Below are 16,186 nucleotides of genomic sequence, written 5' to 3' on the forward strand. Positions count from 1 at the left end.
TTAAACAGAGATCCGCTTTATGCCAAATGCTTCTACATTATGGGCTATAATTACTGTCAGTGGACAGAGGATTTAAATGTTATTTGGACGGCCGTAACAGATCGGCTGCTCCACAGTTGTCCCTCTGCATGCTGTTAGACTCGCCACAGAGAGAGACACAGAGATAACTCCCCACCCCTCCCCCAGGCTACAAGAGCCTGATATATACTTTGCGTGCCAGTGCCGGTTGCAACGTGAGCTTGTAGATCGGCTGTTTCGGGTGTGCGATAAGACTCACTACAGCAGGGGGCGTGCAGAGTACTACTAAAAAACAATTACGGATCTACAAGCTCGAGCTTGTAGATCCGTAGCTACAAGAGCTTGTATATCCACTATTTTCGAGGCACAACCCGCACTCTTTGGCTATAGTGGAGATGTGGTGTAACGACATGGATTTCTAAACAAATTCATTAAGCATAAAATGCTGTGTTCCTGTTCAGGAGAGTTCGGAAAAAGGCCATTTTCCTGAACTCGGGTGTGGCATGGAAAAGGGGGCATTTGCATTTCTTTCTATTCACCGATAGTAAATGCTGCATTCGTGGTCTGGAGTGGGGCGTGCAGTTATTAAAGACAGTTCCAAGGGCAGGGGCTGAAACCCCCTTGGATGTCCATGTGTGCACGTGCCTGCACTACAGAGAGACACAGACATAGTTGTTTTCCCCCTCAGGCTATCAGAGCCGTGAACAATGACCAACACTGCCAGGCCAAATGTCTTCATTTCTGTAAATACCCTTAAATATGTTATTTTTGCTCAAATCACCGGAACATATCTTACTTTATCTTAATAAACAGACACACACACACACACACACACACACGAGGAGAACCGCATGGGGAACTCAGGTTATGATTGGGTGACTGACAGAGGTTGCCTAATTATAGCAGGATATATATCACAAGAAACCAACGTTTTCAAATACAAAATGTCAAAAAGACAAAACATGAATGTTTACAGTTCATCCGAATGACATTTTGTAGCTGTTTTCAACAGATAAACTGGACAGTACAGAGTCACAAACGGTGGGACTTGATTAGGTCATCACTGTCAGGTCCAAATTACATAATTAGGAGAAGTCAAGTGTTGAGGGTCTGACAGACACACTCCACTTATATTATGTATAGAGCTTTAATGGATCATAAATGTCAACACACACACACACACACACACACACACACACACACACACACACACACACACACACACACACACACACACACACACACACACACACACACACACACACACACACACACACACACACACACACACACACACACACACACTGTGAAGCAGTGAAGTGTGACCAGACGAGAGCCAAGAGTGAAATATCGCTGAAGAGCAACTGGTGCCAGATGGTCAGTCACGCTTCACACACACATGGCCACGCACACACATATGCATGTGCTGCACACATACGCATGCACAGTTGCACACGCACGCTACAGGCACAAATGCACACGGATATTACACAAGTGCCCAGACCCAACACACTTTAAATACACACACCAGCACAAATTTGAACACACATGGTTACCCTGCACTGCATGGGAGAACAGCCATGCAAACACAGATGAGCTGGAGAAAGACTCATCACCATGAGGCGTGTGTGCATGTGTGCGCACGTATAGTATCATACTTGTGAGGGCCACATATTATCCCCGCAAGTGTAGTAGAATTTGAAGAATATCAAGAGTCAAACGATTTGTCACACACGTTACCGCAGTGAAATTTGTTCTCCGCATTTTGACCCATCTCTTGGAGCGGTGAGCCGCAGCCAAGGAGCGGTGAGCTGTAGCCAAGGAGCGGTGAGCTGTAGCCGTGCACACAGGATAGTCGCTCAATGTAAACAAACCAGACCATCCCAGAAGTACGGCGATGACACACACGTGAATTTTAGTTTTTTCATGTCATATGAAAGCAGGGAATCATAGCTTCAAATTGACAGTTTGACCCACCAGTTTTGGAGATACGGCTTATAGAGTAAGCAGAAAACAGCAAGTTGAGAAAACAGGCTTGAAAGGTTCACTTCTGTTGTCTCCAACATTAGACCTAGCTACATGTTTAAGCATTTATTTCATATTTACATAGCTCAAGCTCAGCTCTGACACTTATTCCAGACATGCTCTAGTATGTGAAGAGTCTGCTTGTGCTATTATTAACTCATTTTGAAGTTTTCCTCCTCTGGTAAAGAGCTGGAATTTGCGCGATGGCATATGGGCTCTCAGTCAAATCTGGTCACATATGTTGACGCCCCCTCAAGGATATTTTGGTACTCCCTATAGCAGCCTGGAGGAGGGCCAATGAGACGGACAGAGAGAGAGAGAGAAGGGGGCATAATGAAAGATAATGAAAGCACAGAATGATATAGTTGGAAAGGAAAACAGAACGAGAGAGAGAAATATGGACAGGCAAACGGAAAGGAAATGAGAGAGATGGAAGCAGAGAGGAGAGAGAGGTGAGAATGAGATGAGGGGAGCATGCAGAGGCAGAGAGAGACAGAATGAGGCAGGGAAAGAGAGAGAGAAGGAGCGAGACAGACATGGCAATGATCAAAGAATGAGAAAAATAGAGAGTCATTATGACAGAGGGAAATCATTAATTAATGATAGAGAAACATGGAATGGGAAAGAAATATTAATGTGGATAGGTGAATATGGACATGCACGAAACACTCTCTCTCACACGCACGCACAGTATTCACCCGAGTTTGAAGCCTGCAGGCATTCAGACATCGTGTGTGTGTGTGTGTGTGCGCACACACGTGCGTGCATGCGTGTGCCTCAGAAAGTGCGCTGACAAGTTAACGTGCGCTGACGAGTTAACGTGCACTGACAACGTGCTATTTCCATTCACACAACACTGACGGAATCCAGTCAACGCTGACTATGTGTTAACAAAATGGAGCCCAAATGTCCACCCCAGTGTCTGGCTGCCAGCTCAACAACCTGCCTGTGTGATAAGTGATGAACTGTTCACCTACTGTACATCCTACATGAAAACGTGCAATTTCCGTCAGTTGGTTGGTCACCCCAGGCATGCCTCGTGACATCCTCAGGGATGGAGATCCCTGATGTCATCAATATACAGTACAGTAGGCCAGCAACTCTACATCTGACCTCAGACCTCAAACCCTTAAGATCTCCATTATACAGTATGGAGCTGACCTGTTCCGACATTCCATATATTGATCTGACCACATCAAACCCTGTACACTCAAGACACGCTCCATATATGGCCAGTACAGAATTCATTCCATATGTTGATCTGACCCCCCCATGCCAAAGCGCCAGCGCTCGCCCAGCAGTCTGCTGTCACCCAGGCTCGCTTCTCGCCCTCAGGCGTCTTACTGCTTTAACACAGCTGTGTCTGCAGATGCTGGCCTTTTGAGTGTGTGTGTGCGTGCGCCGTGTGGACAGTATGTATATATATATATATATATATATATTATAGATATATATATACAACCCAGTGTTCTCTCCTACCCAAACAACACCTTCAATTATGTCTCTATTTTTAAACGTAATTCATAGTTGCTTTTTTTGTATCTGTCTATCTGCCTTTCTTTCTGCAAACGACACCTGCCTTGGGCGGCAGAGAGCTAGCCAACATGACAGTGAGACAGCTTTAATCACACATCACATCATGGACTGACCAGTTGTAACCACTTAAACCCCAGCATCCATATGCTGGGGGGGGGGGGGGGGGATGGACGATATACAAGCTCACAGCAACATGTCGTGAGCTTGTAGTTTGTGTAGCTATTTTCAGCGAAAGCTTTCCCCACAATAAGGACTGGGTTTGAGTGGTTGAGACGAGAGGGTTTTAAGTGGTTTGAATGCAAACCAAAGTTTCTGCCGCAATGCAAGTGGTTGCAAGTTTCAACTCGTCTTGCCGCAAAGCTTTGGTCTGAACTGGTTTGGTCCGTTTAGTAAATAACTGAAAGTTTCTTCATGTATGTGTATAGGCGTGCATGCATGCGAGTGCATGTGTGGGTGTCTATTGTGTAAATAAACTGCATGTGTGGCAGAGGCGTCTCCATACGTGCCATGCCTCCATGTTGGGGTGCTGTAGTTAATTGGAATGGAGTATTGTGTAAGCGTGTGTGTGTGTGTGTGTGTGTGTGTGTGTGTGTGTGTGTGTGTGTGTGTGTGTGTGTGTGTGTGCGCATGTGTTGTTCCCACTCCATATCCCTGCTATATTATCTGCTTTCCCTCTATTGTTCTGAAAGCTGGTCTCTCTCTTCTTCTATCTCTTCCTTCGCTCCCCCCTCAGACTCCCCTCCCCTATCTCGTCGTTCTTTACAGATTGTCAGCTCATTATCTCCCGAATTCAACTGAGCAACAAGCGGCAGGCACACACACACACACACACACACACACACTCTCTCTGTGACACCAGAATCGCTGGGCCTTTTACAGCTGAGCACTTCAACAGCTTATAGAAACAGTAAAGCTGTGCGTGCATGCGTGCGTGCGTTGCGTGCGTGCGTGCGTTAAATGTTGTTTTAAGTGTTAAATGGTGGAGTACTTGCTACTTGCTTTAAAAATACTTCATTCAAAAGTGCATGCTTTCAGAGATGCATCACTATTCAAAAGTACTGATAACCAGTAAGACGCCCCTAGCTGAGGGCGAGAAGCGACGAGGTCGCGCTGAAATAACAGAGCTTCTTAATAAGGTTGAGAAGCAGGAGTTAAACTATTAATCTGGTGTCAGTGAGGTCAGATGTAGAGTTGCTGGCCGGCTCATATGCAGATATAGTACGTCAAACCATGACTATCAGGGGTTTAAGTGGTTAATACACAATGTATGTTATACAAAATAAATAATTGGACACCCAAATCTTCTTGTCCTTTTCCCTTCAGGGGTTGCCACAGCGAATCACCAACTAACTTCATGTCCTCTTTCACTACATCCATAAATCTTCTCTTTGGTCTTCCTCTATAGGCCTCCTGCCTGGCAGTTCCAACCTCAACATCCTTCTACCGATATACTCACTATCCCTCCTCTGTACGTGTCCAAACCATCTCAGTCTGGCCTCTCTGGCTTTATCTCCAAAACATCCGACATGCGATCCTGATCCCATGCCATCCTGATGCTATATCCTTGTTACTCCCAAGGTTAATTAAATAAGGTTAGGAAGCAAAGACCGTACAGTGGACTCCATGTTGCTCCCTGGAAGGAAAGAAACATGCGCAATTGAGACCAGGAAGTTGTACATGCACAACTTTGGGCATGTACAACTCCCTGGTCTCAATTGCACATGTTTCTTTCCTTCCACCGTACGGTCTTTGCTTCCTAACCTTATTTAATTAATGTATGGTTTAGTCTCTGCTACCTCCAGCTCTGCTTCCTGTCCTTTTCTCAGTGTGACTGTCTCTAAACCATACAACGTAGCTGGTCTCACCACCTTCTCTAAACCATACAACGTAGCTGGTCTCACCACCGCCTCTAAACCATACAACGTAGCTGGTCTCACCACCGTCTCTAAACCATACAACGTAGCTGGTCTCACCACCGCCTCTAAACCATACAACGTAGCTGGTCTCACCACCGCCTCTAAACCATACAACGTAGCTGGTCTCACCACCGCCTCGTACACCTTCCCTTTCATTATTATTATTTTTTTTAAGATTTTTTTATTTATTTTTTTATTTTATTTTTTTGTCCCACGATTTTTTAACCCATTTTTCACCCCTATGTCAATCATCCTGTGATGTGATCCTGGGCTCTACACACCCTCCGCCAACCTAGGGAGAGCAACGGACTTAACTCATGCTTCCTTCATGCTTGAGTGTCCAAGTTGCTCCTTTACACCTGACAGGGGGAGTTTCCCTGGTTGGACGTATAGCGCGTGGAAGGAACACGTTATTCCAACCAGTTCCTTTCCCCTCCATCAGGCGTCCCGGCTGGCCAGGGGGAGGCAGTTTAGAGACCAGGATTACTGCATGTTTTTGTGAGGGTACCTACCCTAGGGGACACGGGGCGAACATGCAAACTCCACACAGAAAGGCCCTTTCGCCAACCCCGCCTTCGGGTATGGGCACTGATGACGCGGAGGAGGAAACACGCCGCCAGCACCCACAGCGCCCCGAGCGGGAATCGAACCCAGGACCTTCTAGCTGTGAGGCTACAGCACTACCGACTGTGCCACCGTGCCCCTAAAGATTTATTTATTGATAATGCAGATATTAACAACAATGAGTTACAGAATCATGATATATATATTTTTTTTTAACAAGACAAGACAAACTCAAAAAAGAAAAGACAAAAAACAGTAAAAACAAACCCCCCCCCACCCACCCGCCACCCCAACCCCAGAAAGGAAAACTACACAGCTCTCATTACTCTGTATTGTACGCAACACCTCTTGACAGCAACAACTCGGATAAATACATGAAAATAACAATAACAATATAAATAAAAACTAAAACTAAATCAACCCAGAGGAGATATTGAAGGTAGAACCTCAAAGAACCTGCCCCATATCTTTTCAAAAGTGGCAGGCCTTCTTCTTACATTGTACAGTATCTTTTCAGGGGTACAGTATGATGAAAGCTCATTCAGCCAGTGTCTCTGTGGAGGTGATTTTTCAGATTTCCAATTAACCAAGATGATTTTCTTCGCAGCTGTACTGGCGAGTAACACAAAGTATGCTTTGTTGAAATTTGTGTTGATCAATGTAACGTCATTCCCTTTCATTCTTGATGATACTTTCCTCCATCCATTCCAACCTGCTTGCACTCGTTTCTTCACCTCTTTTCCACACTCTCCATTGCTCTGAAATGTTGTCCCTATAATTATGTACTTAAAGTCCTATGTACTTAAAATTGCCAAACACACCACAATTTTAATGATGATATTTATTCTGTGCCAAGTTCGAGACGTCTCGTGTTTAGGTACGAAACCCACCTGTGCCAATCCTGAGAATCTTGTGTTTCGTTGATTTCTATCAATCCAGACTAGCCGGATATCTACCGAGTAGCTTCCCCGTCAGGCAAGCCTTTGAGGTGTTCAAGGTTGAGAATCACTGATCAAGGACATAAGTATGTTACGGTAAGTTAAGTATACCTTATGTTAAATATGTAGGACAATGAGTGAGTGTGTGTGTGTGTGTGTGTGTGTGTGTGTGTGTGTGTACACGCGTGCACCAGTCCAACACCGGCATTAGTATTCACAGCTGGACAGTCTCAGTTTAACAGATTGGGTGTGTGTGACTTGTAAAACAGGGCTAATATATCTGCGCTGTGTGGCAGGGTCTGACAGACACGCACCACGACGAGGCTAAACACCATTAAATCGTTAGAGGACCATATTTTAGACGCATCGCAACCTCAACCTGTCACTGCAGCCTGCAAGAATAGTCTAATGCTGAGCTGACACACACACTTACAACAATTATGACACTGCAGACTGCACACTATCTCCCCCCCCCCCCCCCCCCCACACACACACACACACACACACACACAAGACAGAATTTTCACATCCAGTGGATGTGATCCAGTGGGTTGTCACAGTCACACTTTCATCCCTGTTCCCTAGTGATCTAAGAGACCAAGACCAAAGGCATAATTTTTTATCAAACCCACTTCAGATAGAAACACACACACACACACACACACACACACACACACACACACACACACACACACACACACACACACACACACACACACACACACACACACACACACACACACACACATGTATGGCAACAACAAAAAAGTGCAAGACAGGACTCCATTTATACCATTTTAATTTGACACATTTCGGCACATGGCCTTCATCAGAGCAAGTTGAAATGCATAATATACACAGTACTAGGGATGTGGCCGATAACCAATATTACCGATGTTGATATGATCTCATTCTGTATTTAGAAATTATAATATTTCTGTCCATTCGGAAAAATACATGTAACAGGTTACACTGCAGGCTTAGGCAAGTCAGATTTAACGTTAATACCATATATTAAATATTGTGAGCTTAGATCTGTTCAAGCTGTTAATTTGTGCCGATTAATCAAAATACAACTAGAATGGGCCGATACTGATGGGTTTGCCGATTAATCTCCCGCCACTACATAGTACATCACAGACAATGTGATTACATGTTGTCACACGTCCAAATTAGAGCCTCCCTCCTACAGGTGGGGAATCTGGGGATGCTTGCAAATACCCCATAAAAATAACGGATGTGCATATTTCAACTTGCTGTGATGAAGGCCACGTGCAGACAAACCGAATACCGCTTCTTTCCATCTTGGTGCATTGTCTTCAATTGAGTGTGCTTTGCCGAGCACCCACATCCAAGGTATAGGTGAACAGAGGACTTAGATAAGTACATTTACTCAAGTAGTCTACTGCAGTGGTTCCCAAAGTGGGGTCCTTGAGGGAGTTCCAGGGGGTACCCAGCTAAATGATAGTTTGGAACCAAATGGACCCTGTAACTCTGGGAGTGTACAAATGGAACCACATGAACCCTAACGGGTCCATTTGGTTCCATTTATAAATATAATATAAATTGGGGTCCCAGAGATAGAAATGCCATTAAATGGGGGTCCGTAGACTTAATGCATGTTAAACTGGGGATCCTTGAAATTAAACTGGTTGAGAATCACTGCTAGAGCCATAAAGATCTTCTCTTGTGGGGGTCCCTGGCTTGTCTTTTCAAATGGGGGACCGCGGGCTAATGAGTATCATGTTGGGGGTCCTTGACATGAAAAGGTTTGGGAACCACTGGTCTATGTACTTACAATTTTGAGGTATTTTTTACTTTACTGCAGTATTTCACAAAGTGTTGCATTTCTCACAACGTTGATCTCCTACAGCCATAAGAACAACTTTGAAACGAAACAGTCACTGTTTTACAAACAACTGCCCTTTCCAGACCACGAATGCAGCATTTACTGTGCTGAAAGAAATGCAAATGCCATTCCTTTCCATGCCATGCCGGAAAGCAGCATTCAGGAGAATTCTTTTTTTTCTTTTTGCGTTGAACAAATTTGTTTAGAAACCCATGCTGTACACCGTATCTCCACTAGCTAAAGAGTGCTGGGTTGCGCCTCGTGCACATACAATCATAAATGTGAGATACAAACCACAGTGCTGTCTCTCACCAGTCTCGCGTTGCCGGTAATGGGAATGTTGCACCAACTTGGGAGCTATACTGTAAATGGCCACATACATGGGAACAGCCAGGAGTTGGTTGGGCTCGACGTGCTCAACCCACAGCCTGTCTGGTCTCATGTGCATGGTGATGCGAGTCTGTAATCCATTGGATTATACTGTATATATAGGTTTTGGGGAGAGGACTCTAACACACAAACTCCAGCCACCTCCCCTAACTGCTCCCGACCCCATAATGATCCCACTGCACCTAACTGTTAGAATGGGTAAATATACAGAGGGTGATTTACAGGTACGTGCAAATCGACTTGACAAATGCCTCAACAACACGCACGCTTAGCCAAGAGCACGCACACACATGTTTGTATTATTTGTCACTGCAGGCCCTTTGGCCTGGCCTGCAGGCCTGGCCTGTGTTGCGTGTGTTTCTCCCACAGATCCTGTAGGGCCGCCTGTGGTCAACCTGAGGTTACCAAGAGTGGGTGCCATCCATCCATCCATTCCACGCTCTCTCTCTCTCCCTCTCTCTCTCTCCCCAGAGGTGCCCTTTTGCTTGCCCTCTAGTTCCCTTTGATTGACTTCACACACACCCCCACATCACATATTGATCACACTTCCACACATTTCTGACAACACTCTTGCACCTTACCTTTTCGCATGCTTTATTTTGGCATTTCTGTGAATAAATATTGTTACTTTTTGCACTACCACCGTGTCCTGCTCAACTTGTCTTAGGCCTATATTTTGTGAGGACCATGGAAAATGGTCTTCACAGTCTGTTTCTCAGATTCTAACGCCCACGCACATACACACACACACGCGCGCTTCGCTTCGCTCACCCTCTCCGCGGACTGCGACGTTCCAAAGAAGATGGGTATGAAGGCCAGCCAGATGATGCAGGTGGTGTACATGGTGAAGCCGATGGGCTTGGCCTCGTTGAAGGTCTCGGGCACGCCGCGCGTCTTGATGGCGTACACGGTGCACGTGACCATCAGCAGGATGGAGTAGCCCAGGGAGCAGATGAGCGACAGGTCCGAGATGTCGCACTTGAGCACGCCGCGCGCCGTCGACGGGTCCTGCGTGCGCTGCTCGCCGTAGTCCACCACGGTGTGGGGCGGGTCCACGGCGAACCACACCAACACGCCCAGCAGCTGCACCGAGATCAGCGAGAAGGTGATGGCCAGCTGGGAGGCCGGCGAGATGAACCTGGGACGCACACACACTTTAACCATTTATTTATGTCCACACAAAGGATATGCATACAAGGACACAAATATTATAGGTGCGTTAAAGTTACATCTGCAAAGTCATGGCACGCACACGCACATGCGCACGTGCATGCGCACGCGCACACGCGCACACACACACACACACACACACACACACACACACAGGTGGAAGCAATGGGTGCCTCAGGCCGGTCAAATGTGTCAAATAAAAAAAAGGGCTTCGTTACGCCCTCCATATTCATATGGTCAATGCCTGTGTGAAAAGTGGGAGCGATTGGTGCAGGCAATGAGGAGCTACGGCTCTGACACTACGGCTTCTGACACACAGACAGACAGACAGACATTGTTAGAATTATAGTATGATTATACAGATGCTTTCCCAGTTTAAATGGGTTGAGTGGATGATCGCCCCCGGTCACAATTGTTTGACATAATGGTTAGAATAGTTTTCCTTGGTGGATGAAATTTAACAGAAATGTCATATTTCCGTTACCATGTCCACACTGACACACATTTTGGGCAAAATAAATAAAACCTGATTGAAAACTTTAGGCAAGGCAAACTTTTTGTACTTTTATTTGTGATATAAACTATACATTAAAAATGTCAATGGCTACGTTTACATGAGCAGTTAAATCCCCTTTTCATTCCGAATAGAATTTCAATCCTATTAAACGTTGTTATGTAAACACCTACAAAAACTTACATCCGAATGAAAACGCTCGATGCGATCTAAAAAACATTCTGATGTCACTGGCCGGATTACTCCGATGTTCAATGCGATTGAAAGAAAATTGGACTCATGTATACACTAATTCGGATGTAAGTTCATTCTGGTCTTTCTGAGCATGCTCCAAGGCGCTCATATCCAAGGCGCGCCGAGGAGTTTGCACATAGAGCGCGTTATTTCGTTCCTTTTTTCAGATCCGAAATCCACAAAAAAACGTGGAGCAGCAGCAGATGACGATAACCCTGATCTGTGTGTGTGTGTTCAACGGTCTCTCTCTCTCTCTCTCTCTCTCTCTCTCTCTCTCTCTCTCTCTCTCTCTCTCTCTCTCTCTCTCTCTCTCTCTCTCTCTCTCTCTCTCTCTCTCTCTCTCTCTCTCTCTCTCTCTCTCTCTCTCTCTCTCTCTCTCTCTCTCTCTCTCTCTCTCAAAAATAAGCGACCCGATACAATAATAATCAGTGTTGCGTGCCCTGGCCGTGCTGTAGATAATAAAGTACAAATAAAAACGAGATGATCACCTTCCCAGCGGAGAAGCGGAGCCGCAGCGGGTGGGGAAAAAAAGACGGTAAACATATTTGCCCGCCCTATCCAACCAGCAGCCTCAAAGCTACTGCGGAATGAAATGATGGGATTTCAAAGTATCGTCTATTCGTCTTTCGTCTGTAATATGTTTGTATTGTTGAGTCACAATGAATGAACTGCCTATATTTTATGTGTCCAACAGATGGCGTAGTTTCACGTGAATTAACATGTATCATGTCTTCTATCACTTCTCCATATAAACACTCATTCGGAATGACCATTTCCCATGTAAACTCGCGGCAAAAAACATTACATCGGATGTATTTTATTCAGAAGTATTTATTCAGAATGATCACCCTTCATGTAAACGTAGCCAATGACAAATGGCATTCGTCAAATGCCAAATGCCAAAAAAGTGATTAATCACAATTATATGTAGGATAATGAATCACCAAAGTCATGATCATTAAACAACAACAGGAGAAGAGAAGGTGTATTAGTTCATTTAGGTCTAGCATGTATACGTGTGGCACAAAGACACTATACTCTGAGATCAGTGAGAATGTGGGAGGTCAAAATGTTCATTAACACTCACTGGTGTGCCGGTTGGTATACGTTCATAAGTGTGACACATAGCTGCGGATTCAGCCCAGCTGGTGCTAACGGACTGACAGTGACAGGGTAGTCCTAATGAAAAGGGACGACCCAACACCAGAACAACACTGGGGTTTTATTGCATCTCTCACTAGGTCGTCTTCGGTCGACCTCTCCAGCGCCGTCTCCAGTCTTCTCCGTTCTCCATACGCCATTACATCCTTCGTGATAACCGTGTGTGTTATTTCAACTTTTTGTGTGAAGCTTTCTGAACAAGGCGGATCACTGGCGTGCAAACAATCATGATAACGCACACCCTCTCATGTAATATTGCTTAATTATACACACCCTAACATGCACGGGATACGCTCGCAATTCCGACGGCGCATTAGTCTGACAACCTGGCTTCGCGTGCCGTTCGGCTTAGGGTTCGGACAGGGTTAGTAATGGGTCAAGTCGGACCCATTACTAACCCTGGCAGAATAATGACGCTGACCCCAACTGCACTTCCACTCAACACCCCCGTCACCTCTCAGCCCCCCCCCCCCTGCTCACCTGGGCGCCGTCACAGACCTCTTGCCCTGCTCAAAGATGCGGTGTATTCGGTTGGTCTTGGTGAGCAGCGCTGCGTAGCTGAAGCACATGCCAAGGCCCAGGAATATGCGACGCAGGGAGCACACGCCCACGCCGGGCGCGGCGATCATCGGGAAGGTGATGGCGTAGCACAGGAAGATGCCCGTCAGCAGCACGTAGCTCACCTCGCGGCCCGACGCGCGCACGATGGGCGTGTCGTTGTGCCGCACGAAGGAGACCACCACGAAGCAGGTGGCCATGATGCCCAGCACGGAGACGAAGACGGGGATGGCGGCCCACGGCGAGTGCCACTCCAGCTTGATGATGGGGATGGAGTCGCAGCCCGTCCGGGTGGCGTTGGGACGCATCTCGTACGGACACAACTCACAGGAGAACTCTGACGCCTGGCATAGGGATGGAGAGAGGGAGACAGAGAGCCAACCAGGGGGAAAGAGGCATAGGGATGGAGAGAGGGAGACAGAGAGAGGACCAGGGGGAAAGAGGCATAGGGATGGAGAGAGGGAGACAGAGAGGGATGGAGAGAGGGAGACAGAGAGAGGACCAGGGGGAAAGAGGCATAGGGATGGAGAGAGGGAGACAGAGAGCCAACCAGGGGGAAAGAGGAGGTGGAGGAGAAGGAGAGGGATGGGGAGAGGGAGACAGAGAGCCAACCAGGGGGAAAGAGGAGGTGGAGGAGAAGGAGAGGGATGGGGAGAAAAGGGGGAAAAAATAAAACAAGGACAGAGTTAGTGAGATATAAGGAGGGGGAGAGAGAGAGAGAGAGAGAGAGAGAGAGAAGAGAGTACCGTATGTAAGTGACAGAGAGAAAGGTAAAAGAAAGGATAAAAATCTGACCTGTCTCAAGTGAGTGGTGCTGTACTGTACTGTACTCCTCCCTGGCCTCTCTCTGTGTGTGTGTGTGTGTGTGTGTGTGTGTGTGTGTGTGTGTGTGTGTGTGTGTGTGTGTGTGTGTGTGTGTGTGTGTGTGTGTGTGTGTGTGTGTGTGTGTGTGTGTGTGTGTGTGTGTGTGTGTGTGTGTGCGTGTGTGTGTGTGTGTGTGTGCGCGTGCGTGTCATATTTTGACTTATAATTATTGAACGGTATAGGTAGTAGAATCAAAATTGTGCAAGATCAGATTTTTGTGTTTTCTTCAAAACACACTCTTTGCCATCAAAAACGTAGGCAAACTGCTGATGTATCGGCCGGATTTGTCATATTGCATTCTGATTGGGTATGCCTGACTTCCAAAATTGTGCAGGCCCTGGGATATGCAACCCAAACGCTTGAGAACAGCTGTGCTCGCCTGCTTGCACACTCACTCTGCTGTGAGCCAGTTCTTATAATGTTGACAGGCAGCTAAATAGCTGTTTTTCTACCCTAACCCCTCCCCTGCCCTACACATACCCCAAAAGCTATAATTAACAAGAGTGATGCATTTAATAAATCGCAAGAAACAGCCAACGCCTTCTGTCTGTCCACAAATTGATCAGCAGCTGTGTTGCAGGTGCTGTGTGTGTGTACGCGTGTGTGTGTGCGTGTGTGTGCTTGCGCACGTGCGTGTGCGTCTGTATAGGAGGTGGCATCTCACAGTCCATAATATTGACCCATCAATCATTCACTGCTAATGGAGCAACAAGTGTAAAGTGTCACTTCCAGACAGGACTCCTGCACTTCTACGCCACTGGGGAAAAGATTGTGTCACTGTTTGTGTCATCCGTCATTGGGCTGACACATTTCTGGTAAAGTAGTACATTCTGAGTAACAGTGGATTCTTCGCAGTTTGATATTGGAGTAATAACAGTGATCGACAATATCGCAAAGTCACGAAGACATGAGTGCAATAAGCCAAGCAATGCTGTGCCAGCCGATGAGGCTTTATGCTTGTAAAGCAAGCTGAAAGTGTTCATCAAGCAGTTCCCCTTTTCTGAGGGGAACATGAGCTGAAAATAGTAGAGCTACAACCTCACAACACCTCATGATGTGAGACTTGTGAGAGGTAATGTCAACAAACAGTAGTGCTTTCTCACTGCTCTCAAATAATGACGCACTGACGGAAAATAAGGACATTAAGTCTAAAAATAAAGTCCTAAAACCAATAATCAAAGTAACAAATCTTAATAATGAACTACATTTGTATACTGAAGTTGTCGTGGAAGAGGATGTGGAACATTCACACGTGCACAACTGGTCTGTATTGCTTGTTAAGTCGCGTATATATTATAATGAGAGGGTTCTTAAACATTCAAGAAAGATATTGACCCATTTCAAAAGTCCCTAAATGAGGAACCTTTAACACATTGATTACCATTGCATGGTTAATCAATAATCATCATGAGTCCATAATTACATGCCGGTCTCCAAAGTCTCCGCTGAAGAGTCAGTCACAACCAAACTTGGTCTCATTCTTGCTACAACAAATTTACATTCTACATTTGCTGCAGCCTGGAGCAAAAGGTTTACAAACTCTCACATTGCGGAAATAAACTGTTCCCTGATAAGCGCCGCTATTTGCTCCCACTCACCTAGTAGAAACCATACATCAGGATAATGTGCACTCAGTGTTTCCCCTGTCAGTGTGCATCTGACGGAAGGGCAACAGTATGAAACCGCGGTGTTATTGGCAATGGAATTCACAGTCGACTCGGGTTCTTTGCCTCGTGGCCCTGTGCGCTGTTGTTGGGTACAGTACAGTTATTTCCAGCATTCAATTTGGTTTAAATTGAACGTTACGTGGAAAGTGTAAGACTTTAATCCTAAACACTGAACGCACACACCCCATCTCAAAACTCGGATATTGCATTGTTCGGTGTGGGTAATCACACCTGGCCTGCCTTGTTTGAAGTTGTTGTGGTGGAAGAAGAGATGTCTTTACTTGAGTAAAAGCACCAATACCACAATGTAGTGTAGTGCAATAGACAGTAATTTATACCTGATAGTGGTAGCCCTCACAGCGTTCACAGTGCCAGCAGCACGGGACTCCTTTCACCACCTTCTTCCTCTCTCCTCTCCGACACGGCAGACTGCACACGGAGGGTGGGAGAGTGGGGTCTCCTGTCTTCCAACGCATGGCCTCCACCTGGAGGAGAGAAAGAAGCAAAGGACAGGAGAGCAGAGGTGAAAAAGAGGATGGGAACGCGAGGAGGTTGAAAGGAAGGAAGGAGGGAAGGAAGGAAGGAAGGAAGGGGGGGGGGGGGGTACAGTTTATCCTATCGAGGATTCTCAATATTTCCAGTAGATATGAGGCAAAAAGGATAGCTGTGCAAGCAGGCGATGAACCGTACAGAAGTAGAGTCACACTTGTCCCTCGGGGTTTAGTCTGGCATATTAGCTGACTTCACCCAACTTTCATCTAGGTTATATAGTAGTGCTTCCA

General features: G+C 46.1%; 1 protein-coding gene across 3 annotated transcripts in view; it reads right to left on the minus strand.

Annotated features, from left to right (window-relative positions):
• Positions 1-16,186, minus strand: part of grm8a (glutamate receptor, metabotropic 8a) — a 313,805-nt gene that overhangs the window by 11,338 nt on the left and 286,281 nt on the right. For all 3 annotated transcript variants that reach the window (XM_083758163.1, XM_083758162.1, XM_083758164.1), the window contains 3 exons: positions 15,743-15,889; positions 12,796-13,217; positions 10,008-10,374 (listed from right to left, as the gene is read on the minus strand). In XM_083758163.1, coding sequence (XP_083614289.1) covers positions 10,008-10,374; positions 12,796-13,217; positions 15,743-15,889 — 936 coding nt within the window. The remainder of the gene's footprint in view (positions 1-10,007; positions 10,375-12,795; positions 13,218-15,742; positions 15,890-16,186) is intronic.

This window comes from Protomyctophum parallelum, assembly GCF_964188405.1.
Source record: "Protomyctophum parallelum genome assembly, chromosome: 22".
Lineage (NCBI taxonomy): Eukaryota > Metazoa > Chordata > Actinopteri > Myctophiformes > Myctophidae > Protomyctophum > Protomyctophum parallelum.